At 42.0% G+C, this 20,286-nt stretch overlaps 2 protein-coding genes across 2 annotated transcripts in view; one reads left to right on the forward strand and one right to left on the reverse strand.

The window, feature by feature from the left end:
- LOC139462218 (xylosyl- and glucuronyltransferase LARGE1-like) overlaps positions 1-20,286 on the reverse strand; it is a 472,136-nt gene that overhangs the window by 240,644 nt on the left and 211,206 nt on the right. The window lies entirely within an intron of this gene.
- On the forward strand, positions 6,217-14,608 carry LOC139462217 (uncharacterized). The gene is made up of 2 exons (XM_071243810.1): positions 6,217-7,336; positions 12,118-14,608. Exons 1-2 carry the CDS (start codon positions 6,217-6,219, stop codon positions 14,490-14,492), a joined length of 3,495 nt encoding a protein of 1,164 aa, XP_071099911.1. The 3' UTR covers positions 14,493-14,608.

Genomic DNA, 20,286 nt, shown 5'->3' on the forward strand with positions numbered 1-20,286 from the left:
TTGTCTATTTTTATTATTTTAATTGTGTATGCGTGTCGTATTTAAATTACGAATTGGAACTTCATTGGTTGAAATATTTCGCTGAAAATAGTATATATTGAAACAATGATACTAAAATACATATTTTCAAATTATTGCAGGACTTTCTCCTTGAATTATTATCAGCAATAGCAATAGTTATCATAGTAATATTCCAGCTATATGACAGCGGTCTGTAATTAATCCAGTCGTGACCAGACAATCCAGTAATTGACATTATGAGCATCGATCTACGCAATTGGGATACGATGACATGCATCAACCAAGTCAGCGAGCCTGACCACCCGATCCCGTTAGTCGCCTCTTACGACAAGCATAGTCTTCATTTACGGCAAGCATGGGTTGCTGAAGACCAATTCAACCCCGGATCTTCACGGGTCTTTCTCTTTGAAAACAGTCTTTCGTGGCAGTTTTCCTGATAGCGTGTATAACGGCGTGGATCCTCAGTACTGTAGGAATATATATATATATATATGAAATCAAAATGAAGGCATCTGGTTTATCGAAGACGGCGACACTTTAACACAGGCGCTGTTCAGTAACATGGTCTTGTATATTCTAAACCCATCAATATGTTCTCCGTTCCTCATTAATAAAACGACAGAGGCAGCCCAATGGATGAAGGGAGTGTTTATATTACACGAAAGCAATGATTATTCTAACACAAACATAGTCTAGAATCTAAACAATAACTCCCCTACCAGAAACTGGCCCTTGAGCGTGCGTGGTCAGTGACGCCATGCTGAAATAAACAGAGATGCTATCTGCGACGTAAATGTCGAACATTTGAGCCCATGTTATTTCCAGGCTGACCACCGGGTATGGGAATGGTCAGTGTCGTTTATACATCAAGCACGTCAGCGTTAAACACAGCTAATTAAAGACGTCCTTTATCACGGAGATCGCACTCCGGTTTCAAGGCCTCACTCCGACACTTTATGGGTACCACACGCGATTGAACAATAATGTAGACTTTCATCTGATATCATAAAAGGCGGGTAAATTAACTCTATTAAAAAGGATAATAATTTATTCTGATAGTTTAGGTGGAGGCTTTTATATGTAAGTTTTTGAAAGGCATTGGGAAGTGATACACAAGAGGAAGAGAATTTATGGATGTCAACTTCTTTATTTTGAGGAACACAACGTTTCGGAGTATATGCTTACTCCTTCATCATCATTCTCCCCCTTTTTAGATTTGTTCATTTATATATTTGTTTGTACATATGGGTGATCTGAACAATGTTTAAGGGAACGGGTAGTCCAGCGGTTAAAGGTGAGGTGAAATGGGGTTTAACGTCGCGTCCAAGATTATTGCACTTATATAGCGACGTGCATGCACGTGTATGTGTGTGTGTGGCTGCTTGTACTAGTCCGGACTGATGCCGATTTATAGTGCTAGCTCACTGAGATACCATGCCGCAGTTTAACATGAATACCCCACTCAGACACAGTATACTGACTCCGAGCCGACCAGTCCTTGTTTTAGCCCCTTAATGCCGAGCGCCAGACAGGGTAACAACAAGTACAATCTTTTAACGTCTTTTTGTATGACGCGGCCCGGGATCGAACCCTGGACCTTCCGCTCTCCGGGCGGACGCTCTACCACAAGACCACGGAGGCGGTCCCAGCGGTTAAAGCGTTCGCTAGTTCGCTAGTAACATTCGTGTTTGAACCCCGCCGAAATGGCTATAATGGTTTTATAATGAAAACGATGCTAATAATAATAAAAATAATATTAATAATAATAATAATAATAATAATGAATCAAACGAAATCATTTATATTACTGAATTTTCTGTCCCTTTTGACACCATTGTGATTGACAAGATTCCGGAAAACATGGCAAATATGCGGCCCTCTCTTTCGAAATGTCACGCTTGCATCCCAAGTACCAAGTTGTCCGACTCCCCATTGTTCGCATGGCTGCGTGTAGAGGGGGCACGGGCCCTGAGCTGATGGTGAGAGCCTAACCAGCCTGATAATATTAACAATAAGACCAGATCCTTTAGGCTGCTTTATTCGCAGTCGTCAATGTCCTATAACATATGCGGTAGAGAAGCACTTACTCTCTGAAAGAACATATTAATTTTGATAGAAACAAACATTTTCATTTAAATTGAAAAGGAGCCCCAATGATATGTGAGATTCAGAAGCGAAGCTGTGGAAAATCTAGACTTGCTTCATTTAGGACAAAACAATTAAGTAAGTGCTGAGCGGAAGGGAAAATAGCATAGTTATCTGTAGTTGTGTTGTCAATCTCGATGTCAGATCGAATCTACCTTGCTGTCCCTCAAATCCGTCCTTTATACATCGACCGTGATCTTGACCTCTCGAGGGTGACAGCGGCTATTAAAACTGGCAATGATATAATTGACACACAAGTTGGCTGAAATATCAGCCATTAATTCTGGATGTAGTCGAGGGGTAATTAAAACGTGCTCGAGTGGTAGCCTGTTAAATGGACATAATAAACCTCTGCACTTACGCTACACGGGCGGTGGGGTAGCCTAGTGGTTATAAAGCGTTCGCTCGTCACGCCGAAGGCCCGGGTTCGATTCCCGACATGGGTACAATGTGTAAAGCCCATTTCTGGTGTCCCCGCCGTGATATTGCTGGAATGGTGCTAAAAGCGGCGTAAAACTAAACTCACTCTCTCACGCTACAGGCGAGCTGGCATATTGTGTTTCTTTTGGTATCTGGGTGTAAGACATGACTTTGTGAACTCGCATTCACTCATTCAACGTAGTAGAAATATCATGTCACTGTCAAATAGTGCAGTTGTAAGTTAAAAGCTTCAACGACTATTTCAGGAGCAGGGAAAACTGGACCCAGAACAATAGTTGCAGAAGCTCGAGATGAAAGGTCGTCGCGCTGATGGACATTCGAGGATACGCAGTGACTATGTTACCGCTCAGCGCCATGTTTGCACACGCCATGTACGGCGACTCGACTCGCCACCAGCAGCATGTAGGTTAAGACATTGTATGTGACACTTACGTCTACACCCTAACGTCTAGACGTCGGACCTGAAGCCTAGACTTGGACGGTGATTTCCAAGTAAAACAAAATCTCGTTCAGGCAATGTTGAATCTCAAACCAGTGCTTCGAGTCGGGTAAAGGGTTTCATTAGCTCATATTTCTGTCAGAGTTACGTCCCTTTAGTGCGCCATCGGTCTCTTATTGAGGGTTCGGATCCCAGATTCCGCTTGATTATGGTTCCAGGTGATATAACTGAATACTGACTTTTAAAGAGGTTCAAACCCAGTTCACACACAAAACAATACCAAATCCATTTAATTCATGTGTGATAAGATCCCTGTCTTCTGTTCGGATACAGTCTCAGTTCATTCTACAGATCTCTTGCAATGCATCAAATCAAACTGATCCTAGTGAGGTAAAACACTACAAAAGGGATTTTTTTCTCGGGTATCATCGCATCACCTTAAATCCAGCGCGTCAACCATTTGTACAGCCAATCCCCAAAATAAACTAAAACTTCCGCGTCATATGAAAAAGACTTTGTTTTCTATACAATGACCACAACTGTATTTAAGAGCTGAGTTCAGTGGGTGGACTGTTGTTCGTTGCTGGTATTTGTGGTGGTGAAAATATAAGAACAAGAACAACTAAAATGTCCTACCCCTCCTCACCTTTGAAAACAATGTGCCCGAGAAACATATATTTTTTATACGACAGCCTTACCTATCAGAACGTATATGGATAAGAGAAATCCATATCCGGCACTACAATATGACCTGGTTGCACTGGTCGGACTAGAGTTATTTTCCACGTTGTACCTGAACAACCTGTTGTATCTGTGTATTGTTGAACAACATATACATTCATAGTTAAATCGTTTTTATTTTTATTTAGATACAGGCCGTTGATGTTCAAGGAGAGGGGGTGGGGGGTGGGCGGGGTGTATGGGGGGTAATTGTGCTTCAAATAAATTGTAATACTGTTCGATTCCACCTTATAAAGAAATTGTTCTTGCCCTTAAAATGTGGCCGATAATAAGTTGTTTGATAGGCATTACTTAGAAGTTGACGGATGACAAGATAGACACAGTTTTTATGGATAACAACTTCTTTAATACTGTAAAAAGCGACGTTTCGGTATAGATCCTTATACCGTTGTCAAGCCGATAATAAGGCTCGAACAAAAGTCCCAGAAAAAAACTCCCATAAATATTGAATGATCGGTGTCCTATTGGTATGTGCATATTGCAGACCGATTGAGACAAACATGCGTTTTTAAATCATCCAAATTCGTAGTATGAGCATTCTATCTATAACAGTGCGAAAATCATCATATTTTTCTTCAAGTTTTATCAAAATCAAATATATTCTTCTACTTTAAGTTTCACATTCCAAAGCCAGTAAACGCTACATAGTTTACGAGACGCCTATCATAATACGTAACGCATGGAGATGCAAGCTGTCGAAACCAGTCAAACGAGCTGGCAGATGCTAATCAGCTAGCGCTATAGAAATTCTAGACCCAGCTGACCAGATTCAGACACAGCTGACCAGCCAACAAACAATTAACTAAGTAAGTCAGCACATCAAAACTTGCATAATTTGAACAACATGTGAGAAGCCATTGTGATCAATTGAAATTCTAGACCTGGCTGACCAGTTTCAAACACAGCCGACCCGGCAATAAACAATTAACTAAGCAAGTCAGCACATCAAAACTTGCATAATTTGACCACCATGTGGGAAACCATTGTTATCAATCCCAAACTGGACAGATGGGTAGTGACATGCTTTCAAACGTGGACTGGAGGTCTCGGGTATAAATGCAGGGGTATCTTGGCATAGAGTCATTCCTGCATTTCGCCTGAAAACCTCTCTGTCTGTTTTTGAAGGTAAGTTACTTTTACTCATTACTTTGCCATTTTGGTTAAACGTGCTGTAAATAATTCTAACTTTGTTACTCTGCTGGTTCAATGAACTTATGTTACAGTTAATGAGAAAGTATTGTTCAAAATCTACGATTTGGCTGCTATATGTTAATTTCATACAGTTCATCTAGAAATCAAATACTATACTGAATGATAGGGAATAATAGAGCGTCCCGGATAAAATACGAGCGTTAGTATTCTAGTCGTTTAAATATCAATCTAACATATTACGCCATTTTAGTTATGGAAGTCGTGGATGCTTATTAAACAATATGTTCAACGTGTATAACGTTTCTGTATCAAGTGACTTGTAGGTCAACATGTTCTATTATCTGCATTTATATTTCTGGTCATGTTATTCGTCTCACTGTTTGTATTTTCACGGGAAACATTTCTTGTTTCAATATAATGAGTAGCATAGCATCGGCAGCTAAATGTATGTATTTAAAGATAACCAGTCTGTGACCGTATATGTCTAGAACACAATACACGAAAAGTAACACTGTTTCCGTAGCTAAATACGCACAGATTTGGCAATGTCTTTTAACTAGTTGTCACATAAGTGCATCCGCACTATCGTGAAGCGCCGGTTGATTTTGTGTTTAATGTCGTAGAATAGTCTATAAAGATACAGGCAATTCAGCGGCAGTCTAGTAGATAAGAGTTACAATACAAATTCCAGCATTTCTTATATAAACTGTTTCTCATGTTTTAATTTATTTACTTATAATTGGTAAACGTCAGAAGTTTTTGATTAGTGTTAAAGTGTTTAATCATCATTATCTTGAAGTAAGTGTCGGCAGTTACCTCGTTAGGGTTAAGGCTACGGTTCAACGCACGCTTGGCCGCCAGCCATTGTTCAAGGGGTGCACGTACCGTGACGCCCGGCTTAAGCCCCAGGTATCTGTGCCGCGGTTACCCTGGTTACAACTATGTAATCATTGTTATATCTCCAACAAGGCACCAGAAAATATTTTACTATGCGGTAATGATGTAACTCATTATCATTCTTAATTATTGATTTCTATATGTTAATGCTGTACTATTTAATTGCTTATTATGATGTCTAAACTATTAAATATAATACTGAGATGTTTGAATATATGTTGTTGCATTGTGACGTCATAATAAAGATTCCTGCATTTCGCCTGAAAACCTCTCTGTCTGTTTTTGAAGGCGTGGAGATCCCGGAGTTAATTCCCCGTAACAATTCTAGGTATAAACGGTCCCCTAAAAAGGACGGTTTCAATTGGTGGAGCTTATCCTAGATGACCGGTGCCACGCCTACCAACTACAAACAGAAGCTTCGACGGCCTGAGCCACGGTTGAACCTAACCAGTTTGCTCAAGACGCAGGAATCACCCCTTCCAGCCTCCCCCTCCCTAACCATCCCCGCACCAACGTCATCAACAGCAACAACGTCATCAACGGCGTCAACATCAACGGCATCAACGTACAGGACAACACCCTTACCAGCGCCATCCCCATCCTCTTCATCTGCTTCAACAGCCTCCCCGTCAGCAGCTGAACCTCCCTCCCATACAATGGCCACACCACATATTAAGCTGAGGCCATACACAGGACAAGAGGAAGCAACGTCCTGGTGGCAAGAGTTCGTGACCTTCGTCAAACTTTTTAATTATAACCAGGATCGACAATGTTTGTTGTTTCCCTTCTACCTAGAAGGAACGGCAAAGCTCTGGCACCAGGACCTGGCGGAAGAGACAAGAAACGACATGGGCCGTCTGGAGGAAGCCTTTAAATCTAGATTTAACAGGCCAAAAACATTTGATGTGAACCTCCTCCAGATGGCACAGTCAAAGGAGGAAACAATCAATGACTTCCTTACTAGAATACAGGGAGCAACTCGGAACCAGGAACTGCCAATGTCAATGATTGTGGCAGTGGCAGTTAATGGCCTCCGTCCGAGCATCCGCCAGTGGGTGATCAACAAGGAACCGGCCTCACTTGAAGCTGTTCGGCACCATGCAGAACTGGCTGAGAGGTCTCAGTTGGGTCTAAGGTCCCCAGAGGTCAACATGGCCATGAAAGTGGACCAACTGTCGGAGCTCGTGGCCACCCTTATCACCAAGACAGACGCCCCAGCAGTACAAGCCGCAGGAACACCAGCAACCAAGCACCAGCTACAACAAGAACAACAGCTGCAGTTCCAGCCTCCCCGTCATGAACCATTTCAACCCAGACGGAATCGGTTTCATGGCCCCCATTATCAGATGTCATCACCACCGTCTCAACAATTCAGCCAACAGCAGAGTCAACTAACTCAGAGGAATCCGGGCCCTCAACACTACAACGGCGCCAACCGACAACAGAGACGCCCACAGTATCCAGTACCCCCGTACCTACAAAGGAAATGCATAGGATGCGGTATGTACTGTTTAGACAGATTGTATTGCCCACATTTCCACACACAATGTACTTTTTGCCATAAAGTAGGACACCATTCTAGTGTATGCATGAGGGCATATCATTCGCAGAATGAATACCCTAGGCAATAGGGACTCGCGCCTGATTCTCAGAAGTCTGGGATCAGGCATGAAAAACCCTTGGTCTCGCTTGTGGCTCCCTTAGTTAAGAACACTGTTCTAGTGCGGGTAAAGCAAGTGAAGACAACAGCCCTAGTTGATACAGGAGCCTCTGTGTCCTGTGTCAGCATGGGCTTCCTTCAAAAGGTAGGCTACACATTAGGTCACCTACAAGAATCTGACCTTCATGAAATCGTAGGTGTAGGTGGTGAAATACACAAGGTGTTAGGTGCTATTTCTTTGGACATCTGTATAGGTAACCTTCTTCTACCCCAGTCAGTTTATGTTTTCCAATCTCTTCACCATTCCTTGATATTAGGTATAGACTTCCTCACCGAGTATAAGGCTACTATCTCCCTAGCTGACAAGTGCTTCATTATTCAAGAAGGTCTGATCACTGTTCCCCTGGTAGAGTCAAGTGCAGGCTATGTTAGGGCCAAAAAACCCATTACAGTTCCACCTTCTTGCCAGGTAGACATCCCTGTCCAAATCTCCCGCAATAGGCAAGGTTCCGTTCTCCTCTTAGAACCGGTTCCTGAACTTTCAAGAGTTAAACTGCAGGGTGGCAGATGTTTGGTGACAAAGACAAAGAAAGGTGTTTATATGCGCCTCCTCAACCCTACCAAATCCCCTATTCATATCAACACCAAAAGAGTGCTAGCGGTAGCGTGTGAGGTCGACCCATCAAGCGTCTCATTGCTATCAGATTCACCTGAACCAGAACTCAGACCATCCCATGTCACATCACGACCACGTCATTCTCTGATCAATGCATCAGTCCCTCGTGGTCAGAGTAGATCAGGATCCACAACACACACATCCACAATCCCATCCCAGCCCCCTTCTCACCGCAAACACACGCCCCCCTCAGACCTTTCCTTTGACCTTTCTGACTCAGACCTGTCTTCTTCTCAAAAACAGGAGCTTCTTTCTTTCCTTCATTCTCAACATTCTGCCTTTTCTCACAATTGGTCTGAACTAGGACACACACATCTTCACAGACATAAGATAGAGACAGGTGATGCTAGACCCGTTAGGCGCCCATTTTATCGACAAAGTGCGGAAATTAGAAAAGAGTGCTCAAAACAAATTAAGGAAATGCTAGATGCCAAAATCATTCAACCAAGTTCTTCTGAGTGGCACTCACCAGTTGTTATGGTTCGAAAACGTGACAACAGTTATCGTTTTGCGGTAGACTACAGACGCCTCAATGCAGTTACCAAGCCAATGTTCTTCCCTTTAATTAGATTCGAAGATGTCATCGACGCAGTAGGTGAAAGTCATGCAAAAATCTTTAGTGTTTTGGATTGTGCTAGTGGCTTTTGGCAAATTCCTCTACATCCAGAAACCAAACACAAATCTGCTTTTATTACACCAGACGGTGTTTTCGAATGGAACCGTTTACCTTTCGGCCTCAAAAATGCTCCAATGGCTTTTCAAAGTACTATTTCAGAAGCTCTCAAAGACATGAACTGGAAATACGTCCTTATTTATGTCGATGATATCATCGTGTATTCCAAAACCTTTTCAGAACACTTGAATCATCTCAAATGTGTTTTTCAAAAGATAAAGCAAGCAGGCTTGACCTTGAAACCCAGCAAATGTAAATTTGCAGCAAAACAAGTTCAATATCTTGGACACATTTTCACCAAATCTGGCATTGAAGTTGACCAATCTAAGATTGAGGCAGTCACCCAAATTCCTCCACCAAAGAATGTTCATGATGTTCGTCATTTTCTTGGCCTTTGTAGTTACTACAGGAAATTTGTTCCCAATTTCTCAGGAATAGCGTCACCTCTCTATGACACTCTCAAGAAAGATGTTAAATTTTCTTGGACAGACAAATGTCAACAAGCTTTCTCTGTCTTAAAACAAAAACTGACAACATCCCCAATCCTTGCCTATCCAGACCCTACAAAACCTTTCATTCTGACAACAGATGCTTCCAACACATCTCTTGGTTACATTTTAGGGCAACATGGTTCAGATGGTAAGGAACATGTCATCTGTTATGGGGGTAGATCACTTCACTCATCAGAAAAGAATTGGGGGGTAACACAACTTGAATGTTTGGCAGTAGTAGAAGGGATAAAGACATTTAGAGTTTACTTGGCTGGGACCAAATTCAAAATTTACACTGATCACAAGGCTCTTACTTGGCTCAAAAACATCAAAGAAGAAACAGGTCGCCTTGGACGATGGTCAATTATGCTACAAGATTACGATTATGAAATAGTACACAGGCCAGGGAAGTCAAACACAAATGCAGATGCTTTATCTCGTACTAAATACCCTGAGCCTAAGACTGTGCCTATCACAGATGACATACCATCACCTCCATTACCATCTGAAAGAACATATGCGCAAGTAGCCTCATGCACTGCCACCACAAAAGACAAATCAGTTTTTGTTGTGTCATCCTCTCCCTTTGTACCCCCTTCCTCCCCTGATGTGGCTAACAATAAGTTCCCGACCCCAACACACTTCTCCACTTCTACTGTCCCACCCTCAACCGTCCAACCTGATTCTGACCAAGACCCAGACGCTCGTGTTCCACTAGCCGTTGATCTCTATTACGCAAACAAACCATCACCATCTGGCCCATCTGTCATTGTGGCAGCAGTTGACATAGATGATGATCAGTTTCTGACGCAACAGAGAAATTCCCCTGACCTCAGGCCAATTATTGACTACATTTCCAAAGATGAAATCCCTACAACGTACAATGATGCCCAAATCAAAGGTCTTGTAGGACGCTCACAGGAGTATGTAGTCAGGGATGGTATTCTCTATCATGTCTATCAAGCAAAACATAGAGGTACCAAAGCCCATAGGCCTCCCCAAATTACCCAGCTTGTTGTCCCCCTTATCAAGCGCAAGGATGTCCTATTCGCCTATCATGACTCCAAAGTAGGTGGTTGTCATCTTGGAAGGGATTCCACCTTTCAAGCTCTCCTGTCAAAATACCACTGGCCTGGTATGTATCAAGACATAGAAAATTACATTAGGTCATGTGAGGTATGTCAGAAAATCAAACCTAAGTCCCATAGCAAACATGCTCCTATGGTCCCAATGCCCATAGAGGACACATTTTCTCGCCTTCACATAGATATCCTTGGTCCCCTCCCAGAAACTAAAGATGGGTACAAATATGTCCTGCTGGTAGTTGACTCTTTTTCGCGTTGGACTGAAGGCTTTGCTATGAAGACTCAGGATGCCACTGAGGTAGCCAAAATTCTGTTCAACCAGGTCATTACTCGCTTTGGGGCTCCCAAAACCCTTCTTTCTGATAGAGGTCGGCAGTTCACTTCGAAACTTGTCAATGCTCTGTGTGAATTGTTGGACATCAAGCACCATCTGACGTCATCATATCATCCAGAAACCAATGGCATGTGTGAAAGACGTAATAGGACCATTGAGCAGGCACTCAGAGCTTATTGTGACTCTGAACAGTCCAATTGGGCAGACCTAATCCCCTGTGTCATGATGTCAATGCGCAGTGCACCATGTGCCTCCACTGGCTACACTCCCTTCTATCTCCTCTTTGGCAGAGAGATGCATCTCCCTATTGATGTTGCTCTTCTTCCCAAGCCCTCTCTAGGCAAAACGGCAGAACGCCATCTTCAGACCCTTCTTGACAATCTCAAGGTAGCCAAAACCATTGCTAAGGACAATATGAAGATTTCTCAAGAAATCAACAAAGAGCGCACTGACCTCAAAGCTAAAGATCCCCAATACTCAGTAGGTGATCTGGTCCTGATGAAAAATTCCCATGTTCTCCCTGGTAGGTCCCCGAAACTGTCAGTTAAATGGGTAGGTCCCTACACCATACTTGAGCTTGGTCCCAATCATACCTTCAAGCTACAACATGTTCAAACGAACAAGACGCACAAGGCACTTATTCATGCCAATCGTCTCAAGCCCCACATTGTTCGCACTCCCAACGACCGCCTTCCAGATCACACTCCCAACCATGGTCGTCATTCTCCTCATCCCAGCACTTCTGCTGAAACGGACACTCATGCTCCTCGTCCCAGCACTTCTGCTGAAGCACATGCCCCTCGTCCCAGCACTTCTGCTGAAGCACATTTCCCTCTAACCAGCACGTCTGCTGATGCTGACACATCCTCAGACACACAGGTGGTTCTTCCAGAGCCACACATCAGTGATACAGGCTCTGCACCACCCAGTAACCGTCAACAGGATGACAAATCTCAAGATAATCAAACGTATCCTGTTGACAAAATTATCAGATGTAAAATGGCAAACGGTACCAAACAGTACCAAATCAAGTGGTTAGGCTACTCAGAAACGACCTGGGAGCCCGCCTCCAATCTTGATCCATCCCTGATCAAGCACTTCCATAGGTCTAGAACGATGTCTGGTAAGAAGCGCAAACATGGACATAAGTACTTCCAATGATTCATTAGCATAGGTGTTATCAAGCTACCCCCTTATCTTCTATGACGTGAATTGCATGGCCATAAGATATGAGTGACCACCCCTTTTGCAGTTACCAAGTGTTCTGTGTCCCATAGTGCTAGGTTGTTTAGGTGTTTGTGGCCACAACATTCTTCTCAACCAGGTCAACTCTTCTAATGGCTCCTTTTCATTTCATCAAAGGTTCATCCTGGAGCTTGATTATCCTGTGGCTTATGGCTCTGTTTGCCCGCCCTACCCTCGGCACCAGCCCTGTTCAGAGACTCAACTATGGAATAGTTTTTAAGCCAACCACACAAGTCCATTTTGCTACCGAATACTGGGTTCATACCTACGAGGTCAAGCTTCCCCATGTCCCAAGCATTCCCACCATGAGTGGATGCCACCAAGGCAATGGAACGTGTGCTATACTGCACCAAATCCAAATGCACCTTAACGTCATCAAAACCAGGTGTGTTTCACTGCTAAATGAAACTAGGCACCAAATCATTAAGCTCATCCCTGAATCTAAGGTCCCCTCATCAAGTCGCTCCAAACGAGCAGTTCTAAGTTTTGTAGGGTCCCTTTCCAAAACATTGTTTGGTACAGCCACCACTGACGACGTCAACCTGCTTGCCAAACATATTAATGCCCTTACCAAACATGACATAAACCTATCCAATGTCCTCAAACAACATTCTTCTCATCTCTCGTCATTTATGAAATTGGTAGACAATAGATTTAAAAATGCGCTAAAAGGTGTTAAGGCCAATCATGATGCCCTTACGTTCACAGCCACTGCGATCCAGAATAATGCTAGAAATGTTCAAGCTACTTTTGCTTCCCTTACTTCAATTTTGATAGACCAAATTCAAAATTCAAATACTGTGGAGCATCAACTTGAAGAGCTCAAATTAGGCATTTTAGACTTGGCTAAAAATAAATTATCCCCTCTGCTAATTGCCCCACAAATTCTGGAACAAACTATTCATCATATTGCCTCAATCTTATCTAACAAGTATCCAAACTTTCGATTGCTCCAAACCAACCCAACATATTACTATTCTCAAGCAAAATTCATCTTTGCCCGTACAAAGGCCCACGTCTATGTTTCTGTTAAGTTTCCCTTATCATCCTTGCCTAAACCTTTCCAAATGTATAAAGTTATTTCTCTCCCAGTGCCTGTGAACGATACATCATCCCACTCGACTCAACTCCTTGATATTCCTCCTTACTTTGCCCTGTCCTTGGATTCCCGTCATTTCCTCAGTATGGACAGTTCTACCTTAGCGCCCTGCTCTGGTGATGAATTCGTCCTACACTGTCCTATCAGAATAGCTCTCCAATCCTCCCCCAAACCATCATGTAGCCTTGCACTCTTTCAAAATAGTAAGAGTCTGGTCAAATCTCTTTGTGATTTTCGATATGTCACCAAACCTCAGCCACCTCAGCTTATCTCAATTGATACCTCAAATGTTCTCGTATATAGAATACCCTTCCTTACTCTCACCTGTCCTGGTACTCATCGTATGATCCCCGGTTGTAACTTCTGTCTTATTGCTACTCCATGTTACTGTTCTCTGTCCACTGAAGATCTGTATTATCCTGCACCTTTCGGTTCTTGTCGCACTTCACAACACCAGATCTCACACCTTCACCCGGTCAACCTTGCTCTTCTTCAACACTTCTTCGAGGATTCTACCCTCTCTAGTATTGCTGGTGATACAACTTTCAGAAAAGCAGTTAACTTCACCATTCCAAAATTTGATATATTTTCTCATGAAATTTCCAATATTTTGGCCAATGATCAAAAGTCCCATCTCAGTCTTAAACGTGTCGCTGAAAGGGCAAGAAAAGATCAAACCATATTTCAGTCTATTACGGAACCATTGCTTGATGGTCAAATCACTTTACCAAGTTCTTGGCCTGATACAAATGCAATTATAGCCATCACCGCTTCGGCTATGTCAGTTCTTTCAATTATTTTAGTTGTTTGGATGTTTTTCAAAGTTCGCGCACTCTCTGCTGCACTATTGTTGGTTACTCGTGTGGCGCCAGTTAAAGCAGTACAGCCTCCAGTACTAAATTATAACTCACAAACCACTTCTAGTCCCAGCTTCGTTGTGTCTGATCTTGCCGACTATCATGTGTCAATCCTTCTAGGAGTGATCACACTTGCTGTGGCTTCTATTCTTCTCCTTCTCATCTATGAACGCAATCGTAGGACTCACAATGGTCTCGTTCTTGAACTCACCACTGGTCCAGAATGTGTCTCTCTTCCTATTCTGGCTCTCAGTCTCTGTCCTTCCTACTGGGATATTCAACCCCCATACACAGTGGAACAGCTCCGAATCTCTGGATATTTCTTTCCCACCCTTACTGTTGAATGGCCCGCCTTTACTGTGACTAACCTCCTAACCAAAACGTCTCTCTCGGTCACGAACACGCTTCGAGTCTCTTTCTTTACTGCCCGTAAACTCCAGAAAATGTTTAATCAACCTTTCGCTGCCTACATTCTTATGGTTCATGATGGTAGATACCAAATTTTAGATCCTTCTTGTATGTTAAAGGTATTTTAAGTGGGCTGTCTAAGCAGTGCATATCCTTTGTCATGTTCACATATTTTTGCTGTGTTACTTTAAAATGTTTTATGTATTTTTGTGTACAATTGTATTATGTTTACGTCAACACCTGTATAACGAAAAAATTAATAGGCTTTTGCGGTCAAAAGCTCCACGACGTCCAGGGGTACTATAACAGTGCGAAAATCATCATATTTTTCTTCAAGTTTTATCAAAATCAAATATATTCTTCTACTTTAAGTTTCACATTCCAAAGCCAGTAAACGCTACATAGTTTACGAGACGCCTATCATAATACGTAACGCATGGAGATGCAAGCTGTCGAAACCAGTCAAACGAGCTGGCAGATGCTAATCAGCTAGCGCTATAGAAATTCTAGACCCAGCTGACCAGATTCAGACACAGCTGACCAGCCAACAAACAATTAACTAAGTAAGTCAGCACATCAAAACTTGCATAATTTGAACAACATGTGAGAAGCCATTGTGATCAATTGAAATTCTAGACCTGGCTGACCAGTTTCAAACACAGCCGACCCGGCAATAAACAATTAACTAAGCAAGTCAGCACATCAAAACTTGCATAATTTGACCACCATGTGGGAAACCATTGTTATCAATCCCAAACTGGACAGATGGGTAGTGACATGCTTTCAAACGTGGACTGGAGGTCTCGGGTATAAATGCAGGGGTATCTTGGCATAGAGTCATTCCTGCATTTCGCCTGAAAACCTCTCTGTCTGTTTTTGAAGGTAAGTTACTTTTACTCATTACTTTGCCATTTTGGTTAAACGTGCTGTAAATAATTCTAACTTTGTTACTCTGCTGGTTCAATGAACTTATGTTACAGTTAATGAGAAAGTATTGTTCAAAATCTACGATTTGGCTGCTATATGTTAATTTCATACAGTTCATCTAGAAATCAAATACTATACTGAATGATAGGGAATAATAGAGCGTCCCGGATAAAATACGAGCGTTAGTATTCTAGTCGTTTAAATATCAATCTAACATATTACGCCATTTTAGTTATGGAAGTCGTGGATGCTTATTAAACAATATGTTCAACGTGTATAACGTTTCTGTATCAAGTGACTTGTAGGTCAACATGTTCTATTATCTGCATTTATATTTCTGGTCATGTTATTCGTCTCACTGTTTGTATTTTCACGGGAAACATTTCTTGTTTCAATATAATGAGTAGCATAGCATCGGCAGCTAAATGTATGTATTTAAAGATAACCAGTCTGTGACCGTATATGTCTAGAACACAATACACGAAAAGTAACACTGTTTCCGTAGCTAAATACGCACAGATTTGGCAATGTCTTTTAACTAGTTGTCACATAAGTGCATCCGCACTATCGTGAAGCGCCGGTTGATTTTGTGTTTAATGTCGTAGAATAGTCTATAAAGATACAGGCAATTCAGCGGCAGTCTAGTAGATAAGAGTTACAATACAAATTCCAGCATTTCTTATATAAACTGTTTCTCATGTTTTAATTTATTTACTTATAATTGGTAAACGTCAGAAGTTTTTGATTAGTGTTAAAGTGTTTAATCATCATTATCTTGAAGTAAGTGTCGGCAGTTACCTCGTTAGGGTTAAGGCTACGGTTCAACGCACGCTTGGCCGCCAGCCATTGTTCAAGGGGTGCACGTACCGTGACGCCCGGCTTAAGCCCCAGGTATCTGTGCCGCGGTTACCCTGGTTACAACTATGTAATCATTGTTATATCTCCAACAAGGCACCAGAAAATATTTTACTATGCGGTAATGATGTAACTCATTATCATTCTTAATTATTGATTTCTATATGTTAATGCTGTACCATTTAATTGCTTATTATGATGTCTAAACTATTAAATATAATACTGAGATGTTTGAATATATGTTGTTGCATTGTGACGTCATAATAAAGATTCCTGCATTTCGCCTGAAAACCTCTCTGTCTGTTTTTGAAGGCGTGGAGATCCCGGAGTTAATTCCCCGTAACAATTCTAGGTATAAACGGTCCCCTAAAAAGGACGGTTTCATATCCAAGGGTGTTTAAAGGGTAATATTCATTAATGTGTGAATATGCTTACACACATGCGGAGAAATGAGCCAACCCTTATAATAGCTGTATAGTAGATAACGAAAACAGGGTCATTGGGTTTTGGCCTAAAATAGATAAATAGCCCTGTTTATCATTGCTCTTATCAGACCACTGTGTCATTGGGGTGCATTTGTTCACTGTCAGCAGGATACCTGTCAAATCTATCTGATTCGAAGACCCTACGGGTACGTGGTTGGCTGCCAGTCTGATTTAAACCAGCAAAGAATTGTAATATGTGACAATATATTCAGCATAAATTGGTGACCCGTGAAGATCCGTGATGGAATTGGTCTTCAGCAACCCATGCTTGACGTAAATGGCGACTGTGCTTGTCGTAAGAGGCGACTAACGGGATCGGGTGGTCAGTCTCGCTGACTTGGTTGAGCATGTCATCGTATCCCAATTGCGTAGATCGATGCTCATAATGTCAATTACTGGATTGTCTGGTCACGACTGGATTATTTACACACCGCCGTCATACAGCTGAATATTGCTGTGTGCGGCGTTAACTAACAAACAAACAAACAAACTTTAATTGGTGATATGTGGTTGAGTGAAAGAACTATATTGGATCTGTCAATGACAAAGCAGCCATCGGCATTATGTACGCCGTCGGGGTACGATGACACGCAATCAACCAGGTCAGAGATAACGATCCATTTAGTCTCCTCGTGAGGCTGCTAGGGACCTCCTCTAACCTGGAATCCCCACGAGCGTAAAATATGTTTATATCATAAAGACCTTAAGTCATTTATGACATTTTGACATAAATTTTGATATAAATAGATAAAAGCTATATATCGTTTCTAAGAAACCCTTGTTATGATAGATAATCCCCCAAAACCCCTAGTTATAATAAATACCCCCCCCCAAAAAAAAAACAAAAAAAAAAACAACAAAACAACAACAACCCCTTGTTATATTAAATAACCCCCAAAACCCAATGATTGTCGTAAGATTCGACAAGTATATAATTGGCCATATCGCTGTCTCATCGTTACGTGCGTAATGTTGTTTATTGTTTGTTTGTTCGTTGTTTAACTCCGCACTCAGCAATATTCCAGCTACATGACGACGGTCTGTAAATAATCGAGACTGGACCTGACAATCCAGTGATTGACATCATGAGCATCGATCCACGCAATTAGAATACGATGGCATGCATCAACCAAAACAGCGAGCCTGATCACCCGATCCCGTTGGTCGCCTCTTTCGACAAGCATAGTTACCTTTTACAGCAAGCATGGGTTGCTGAAGACCTATTCTACCCAGGGTCTTCACGGGTCACGGGTCACGGGTCACTGTCCTCCCTACTATCACGATGGGTGGTCTTCCTACCTGTGATAGTAGGGATCCCAGATTCGCCCTGATTATGTTTCTAGGTTTGTCAGCACCGTACCTCTGCTCGTGGATTTCAACGAAATGCAAAAACTCCAGGACCTACATCACATCAAGCTGACACGCAGTGATATAATTGAAATATTGTTCTGTGCGGCGTCAAACAAAACACACTCATATTTATCACAAATATGAACCCTATCATACTGGAGAGCAAAATAGAAATACACCCATGTTTGATGGTGGCTAAAAATTAAGATGGTGACTCGATGGTGATGTATTTGATGCGTATATCATGGTTGTATTTTGGACATTAAGTTTGTATTTGTTCGACGACTGTTTTCAGCCAAGTAACGTTTTGATAACGTTTGTAATTTTTTGGTCAATTCTAATTTTCAAACGTATACTTTCTTTTGCCCGGCAGTTTATAAATGTTTTTTTTTCCAGTAAGACAATAACATTTACACAAGTCTCCTGACATTGTGACTGCACTTCCTGGGTATTAGACACATGCAATAGAATTCCTATATTGTTTATGTATGATGTCAGCGTCGCCCTAACAATCATTATTAACGCATTTGTCAGGAAACAGCAAGACACGCCGAGACGCTCATGTGTAGCCGCTCAGGGGATGTTAAGCTGTGGACGGGGATCTGACGTGAGGAGGATATGAGCGGCTCAATGTCACTGACTCTCATCCCCAGTCAGCTGATGCTGTGGCGTTTCCGCATCTTGACAAATGTATGTAAATAAAAGTGACAAAGGGGCGTTGGGGTTGTCTTATATCCTTAGCCTTAAAGGAGACCTGTGAGGTCAAATATACGGCTTCCCTGGTCTCAAATCTGGATATCTCGACACTTGTTTGTAAACTGCAGGCATTGGTGACCCCGCCGTCTGAGGCGCCGAAATCCGATGTGCAGAGTTGCCGCCCTTCAGCATACCAGTATCTTGTGGTCAGGCGACTTCGAGGACACTTATTGACAACGGATCACCGTCGTCAAGATTTAGATGGGCCCCAACTGTACGTCGTTGACAGCGTCGTGACTGTCCGAGGGTCGTATTCAATAATGAAATTCGGTTCTGTCTGTTCAGAGCTAATGGAAGACAGCGTGTTTACCGCCGAAGGGGAGAACGAACGGCGGTATGTTGCGTTCAGGAGGTCGGTCAGGTGGAGCGGGTTTTATGGTGAGGGGAGGAATTTGTGGGCAGGAGAGAACACCACTGGTTATCTAGACTAACATCTAGTCTCTGAAAAATATCTTACAGAAAAAAACAGTTGTTAAATTATCTTAATAAAAATATAATAAAAAGAAGCCTAGAGACTCTCTTCATTTTCCGATACTGCAGTATCTAGACTTGCCTACAAATATAGACTTGCATGGGCTTTATTGGACATATTCATTTGAGGGTCTGTATGCAAAACAACTGGTCATCGTTAAATCCCATACAGCCCGAATCGTACAGAACGTCCTTGCAGCAAACAACGTCAACGTATTGCCGTGGTCTACACGCTCCCAAGACATGTACCCCGTAGAACTTCTCTGGGATGTCAAGGATATTCGTGTTCGACAGCGACCACATCCTCCAGCCAGACAAGAACTGATCCAGGCCCTCCAAGAAGAATGGCGACGTATCCCACGTGACGGCATCAGACGACTGACGTTTTCTGGGCGCCGGGGTGTTTTTGCGTGTCTTGAAGCAGGGGGAGGTCAGACACGCTATTAATGTGACGTGTTATTGAACTTGGGCGAATTTAGATGTGTTGCTCTTTGTCCATGACATTGATAGCTTGTTTTTGCAACCCCGCCTCATTTCGGGCAACTGTCATGCCAATATCGGATGCTGTATGACTGTCATTTTAAATGTTGAATCGTTGAGATTTTGATACAGTTTATTTCATGCGTCTATCGTTTGTGGTTTTTAAACTAGAGTGATTTAAACTATGGCAAAGCTTCCTTTGACCGTCATTTTAATCGATTATCATTCGATGAAAATGTTTATACAATTGAAATCAACTATATTAACTGTCTAGCACCCGAGGAATTTCTTACCTGGTCTGATTGTATGTATATATTCTGGTTGTTTAATATTTAAATGAACAGGCATCTACTTAAAAAAGTTCATAACCATCCTGTTTAAGCCAGATCAGCGGAATTACATATTCTTTTAGTTTTTCTCAACATATATTGATTTAATAATTTCATGATAAATTGATTTCATAATTTCAAAATATCATTATTTTATTTATTTTAAAATGCATGTTTGACCTTTAAGGACTGTTTGTAATAACCTGTCTCCGAACAATTTGTCTTTTATACTCTGAATGAAATACGCCCTTGTTATCTAAGCCTAACCA

The sequence above is a fragment of the Haliotis cracherodii genome, unplaced genomic scaffold (assembly GCF_022045235.1).
Source record: "Haliotis cracherodii isolate W230 unplaced genomic scaffold, xgHalCrac1.p SCAF_15, whole genome shotgun sequence".
Taxonomy (NCBI): Eukaryota; Metazoa; Mollusca; class Gastropoda; order Lepetellida; family Haliotidae; genus Haliotis; species Haliotis cracherodii.